Here is a 5,120-nt window from a genome sequence, read left to right as displayed (position 1 = left end):
TTTCATTGCAATAAGGCTCAAATAAGCCAAGTTGCTATATATAAGGTATCATAATGCATTTAGGTTATAGTTAAAATTGGTCAATGACCAACTCAAGATGGTAGGAATGTGTTTTGATTTATTTCATATCTTCATGGATCATTCTAGGCCATTTGCTATCAATTTTGATAAGTTTTGAGCAAAGTTGTACTTTGTGTCAAAATGTTGCAAAAGTTATCAAAGTTGTTCATGACAACATTGACAACAAACTAGCAATTTTGCAACCAATGGATAACCAATTGAAAAGTTGGTTGGAGATGGTTGGTTTAAGTGATACAAAATTGTTTGAATTAGTGTAAATGAGGTGGCTTTGTGAAGAAATGCAAGTTTTGAAGGGTTGTTTTGAGCATAGTTTTGTTTAACCTTATTGTTTTAGTGTTTGGCATAACTCATGTTGGATTAGTTTCTAAAATATATTTTCATGAATGTGTAGAAACACCCTAGATCTCAAAGCAAAAGGAGTTTTATCTAGCATCACCATTGGTTATATCTATATCTTTGGGAATGTTAGGTATAGGTGTAAGTTATGAACAATCCAAACAAATGGAAAATGTTGGCATCAAGCCCTAGGCTTGGCATTTTCACGCGACAACCCTGATTTACTGTAAAACATATAGTTGCAAGTTGTAAGGAGTGATTCGTGGGTCACCAAATTTTGGTTGGAATAATTTATGTTTATGGTACATACATTTTGCAAGTGTTGGTTTGATCAAACAAGTTGACTGGTGAAGAGTTTGGCAATTAGGTCTTTAAGCACCTAGGAAGCCTAGTTTAAGGGTTTCGGGGTTAACCTAGTTAACAATCAAATCCATATATGAAAGTGATATATTTCATGAAGCATCTAAATGGGTGTCTAAAACAAGCTTCATATCCTACCATTCTTCAATATTTTTTTGGAGAAAAGTTTGAAAAATTAACTTAGGACGATTAATCTACTAGGTCTCCAAAATGATGTCCCAAAACATCTTGTAGCCAAAGATAACACTTCCTCATCTAATACACTCCTTCCCCTCTACAAAAATTCTTTCCACCTCAATATAAAAGGAACCTTCCTTTATAGTAGCAAAAAAGGAAGAGACTAATCAAAAGGAAAGACCACTGCAAATCCAATCCACATCCAACTATGCACAAAATAATGAAGCTCGCATAAAGTTACTAATCTCATTTTTTCATGAAGAAAATCTCCACCTCTATACGAACCATGAAAGACAAAGAAGAAAATATAATTTGTCAAGTTCCCAAAATGTCTAATAGAACTACCCCAAAAGCAACTACAATAAATAACTACAAACCAAAACCAAATTAAGCCTATGCAAACTTCTAGCAACTGATTGGCCGCAAAAGAAAACAAGGCCACTATCCTAATTGACTAAGATGGCTAATCCTACCAAAAAGATAAAAGGAGAACCATAATGGACAACAAACTTCATCATAAATTAGTTCAAAATCACAAATCTAGTGGTAAAAGTCAATCCTCTAAAACCATCTTTATAGGAAGTAACTTCAATAGGTATAGTCTAAATTTGTATCTTTGCGATTGTGAACAATTGGGGCTTAGCCCAACACACAAGGTGTGAAGAGGGAAAAAAATACCAACAGGCACCAAGCTTCCATTGTCTCAAGATCCCAATGTTAGGAACACCCACCATAAACTGCAACCACGATCTAGGGAAAGAACAAAACCCCTTGTCACAAACCTGCGTGGACTTTCTCACAACTTCATCATCTTCATCAAAATGCAATGGGTTCAAGAAAGCCCAAACTACCAAGTCCGCCATACTAAGCACCTCTTCAACTCTTCAAGACTGAAGAGTCAATAATCTGCGTAGACAAGATAGCAAAAAAAGAGCAATCTAAAAAGTGGGGATCCCAAAACCACAAAACAAGGATAGACCCACCAGTAGAAAAACACCAAATCCCACAACAAAACATGACTCCCACCAATTCCTCAAGAGGGGCATCAACAATGGACACCTTTAATAATAGAGGACACCTCCCACCATCTATATGAACAAGTCCAATGGGCTTATGCACTGAAGGCAATAAATCATAAACCATTCAACAAAGAGCCAAACTTCGAGCCATCCCCAAAACAAACCAACTAGGTAGACCCACATCATCCCTAAAGAAATTTTGGACGGGGTTGAAACCACCAAAACTAGGAGCAATTTTAGTAGAAATATCCCATATACATGCATGGTCATTGATCTCCATCGCTATCACTATGCATGACTTGGGTATTAGGCAACAACATGACACCCATAGTCCAATGAAGAACGAAGAAGAGTAGGGTAGCCACAACATAAATGTTATGAATAATGACATAAATATTTTAAATTATTTATACAAAGAGTGCTACTAAAAAGACCATTTTAAATGTCATTAAATTTGAGAATCATAAGACTTCTCAATAACTAGAATAATTGAAGGTAAATAAATTGTTTTCCTTACAATTAATTTCTTAAGATGATTTATTACATTTTGTTATAAATATTGCAGATGTGTTCAATCAAATATAAATATATAAAAGAGTAATGTTTTCACTTCCATCATGAGAAAATACAATGAAATGTATTGTGATCTTATTGATAAAAAGAAGCATAATGCAAATATTACATAAAATTTCTCTTTAATTTGTCAATGATATTTTACACATATATAGTGAAAGGTTGTGGTGACAAACTTTGTTATACTTGAGACCCTATTTTTATGTGACAAAACAAGATCTAATGTATGGAATGCAAATATGATTAGGGGAAATGAGCTACTTGCCATCCATGTTCCAATAACCGTCACGTTCTACCGTTACCTATCCTCTCAAATTACCACTCATAAAAAACTCAAAAAATGATAGCACATATACGAATAGTCGATCATACATACACTAATAGTTGACCCTTTTTTAGCTTTCTTGGTTTCTAATCGGTTCATTTGTGCAAAATGTACTAATTTTTGGTGAGCACTCTACGAGTTGTACAAAGAGCTCCGCAAATGGAGGAAAGCAAAAAGTTTAGCTTTAAGTTTTTCACTCACCAACAGAGGTTCATTGAAAAAATTGGCAAATTTTGACATTCGGATTAGAAATTGTAGATGCTCAGCTTTTGGGTCATTTCCTCCAGCCATCATTTCTAACATAGTTTCTGATTTTAGGAAGTTTTATAACTGTAAATAGAATATAGAATTTTATGAGTTTTATCAGAAAGAAAGAAAAGGAAATAGAAGGATCGTAGAATTTGATATCCTAGATCGTGGAAGAATAATTCTTACTTTTCTGAAAAAGATCATGGAGGATAGTCAACATTCTCTTATTCTTTCTGATGAAGGTCGATTTTGATCCAAAATGTGGAAAATAAAAGTAGTGACCGTCAAAACCAAAAGGTATGCACAATAAACTATACGTCCATATGTATTAGTGATGTTACAGAAGAATTACTGGACTAATGGAACATAACAAAGATAAAAGATGGCAGCCCAACAATGATCTAATAATTCCTCTCTTAATCGAAAGCAATCAAGACGGTAAAAAGATAGAATAGAACAATCTACAAGTCCAATTCCTCAACTCAAAGCTTCACTTTGCATTTCTTCCTGTTGACACGGGTGTTTTCATCCAATCTATCAACCACCAGATCACAACGCAGGCGAAAAGTGATCTTCATGGTTCTCAGTTTCCCAAACTCAATCTTCACGGGAACATCCGCCTTCAAACGCAGATGAATGTTTTCCTGCTGCCGCTGTGCATTAAGTGTCGTAACCATCTCGTTGTCAATCTGGACATTACTTCCAGTGAGATTAACATTTAAATTATCAGTACTCCCGTGGCCCTGATAAAACGCTGGCAGTTTCCCCATGCAGAGCTCTATGCCGCTGTAGAAAACCCCAAGATAGCTGCTTTGCAAATAATCAATGCCGATCTTTCCATTCGGATTCCTCACCCTCACAAACATCTCAATCTGCGAAGAAACGGTAGCGTCTCGACTTAGGGCAAAATTCGTGATTTCAAATTTGTCGACGGAGTATTTGGGAATTCTTGGCTGGAAGACGGAGTAAATAATGGCAGCAGCTATGACTGTAGCCACAATTACGAGTAAAAGGAAATATAATGTCCACATGAGGCAAAGGCAGCAGAAATTCAATCGGCGCTTTGGAAGGCGTGAGTAACATCTAGGGAAATCCCCTGTGAAAATTTGATCCTGCGAACCCTGGCCATAATTAGCGGCCGGATCTACATTTTCGGCCGCGAGGTTCGATTTGGGATCCAGAAGAGCATTTTTTTTCAACACGGCCTTCTCCGCATCTTCCTTGTCCAGAAAAACCCTAATGGATTCTGCCATGGCTGATTCTGTAATATATAATCCAGCCCTATTTTAGGCTGATTCTGCTCTGTTTTTCGCTCGGAAATAATTGATCCCAACGAAAATTGGGAGAGAAAGACATGCGAATCGTAAAGGGGCGAGATTTGAAAGGAAAAAGTTCTGTTAAGAAGTTTGTGAAGGAGGAGCATTTAATTTGCGTGGGTTGCTGGAATCTCTTCATCCTTCCGTATCTTTCACGATTTTCTCCTGGATCAGTCCGTGGTTAAATTTCCTCCACCACTCCTGGACGTTTCGTCGATTTGACGTGTTTTTAGGAATCTGGTTTGAGAATTTTCAGACGTTTTCCTTGCATTTTTCATGTTGTATGGTCTGTGGATTTGGAGCGATCTCTTGGATGGAACGGCTATGGAATTTCCTTGTCTTAAATCTGAATTGAATTTCAGCCCGGACACAATTAAAATACTGATCGAATTTCCCGCGTGAACAAAAGACGGATGGGCAAATGATACGGTTGTTTGCCATCAAATTAATGCTCCTGATTCTGTTCACGAGCGATACCATTTCCTGTCACTGTGTCGTCGCCGTACACGCTACGCTTCAGCATCTTGTGTAGAAAATTGAGTAATTAATTGGGTAAACAGCAATTAAAACTACATAGTTGAATTTGGCACTGGCTATCTGGCCGAAAATTTGGGCAACGGCTACCCAGGCAGGAGGATCGACTGCCTCGGGTATGCCCCCGCCATGTCCCCATCCTCATAGTCA

The 5,120-nt window shown here is 37.2% G+C and overlaps 1 protein-coding gene across 1 annotated transcript; it reads right to left on the bottom strand.

The window, feature by feature from the left end:
• Positions 1 to 3,420: 3,420 nt before the first annotated feature.
• On the bottom strand, positions 3,421 to 4,827 carry LOC149577527 (NDR1/HIN1-like protein 6). Its single transcript, XM_089824201.1, has one exon. It carries the CDS (start codon positions 4,371 to 4,373, stop codon positions 3,603 to 3,605), a length of 771 nt encoding a protein of 256 aa, XP_089680327.1. The 5' UTR covers positions 4,374 to 4,827; the 3' UTR covers positions 3,421 to 3,602.
• Between the last annotated feature and the right edge of the window lie 293 nt (positions 4,828 to 5,120).

This window comes from Cupressus sempervirens, chromosome 1, assembly GCF_028749045.1.
Source record: "Cupressus sempervirens isolate cs-2001-9-10 chromosome 1, ASM2874904v1, whole genome shotgun sequence".
Taxonomy (NCBI): domain Eukaryota; kingdom Viridiplantae; phylum Streptophyta; class Pinopsida; order Cupressales; family Cupressaceae; genus Cupressus; species Cupressus sempervirens.
This window is presented reverse-complemented; position numbering and strand designations above follow the sequence as displayed.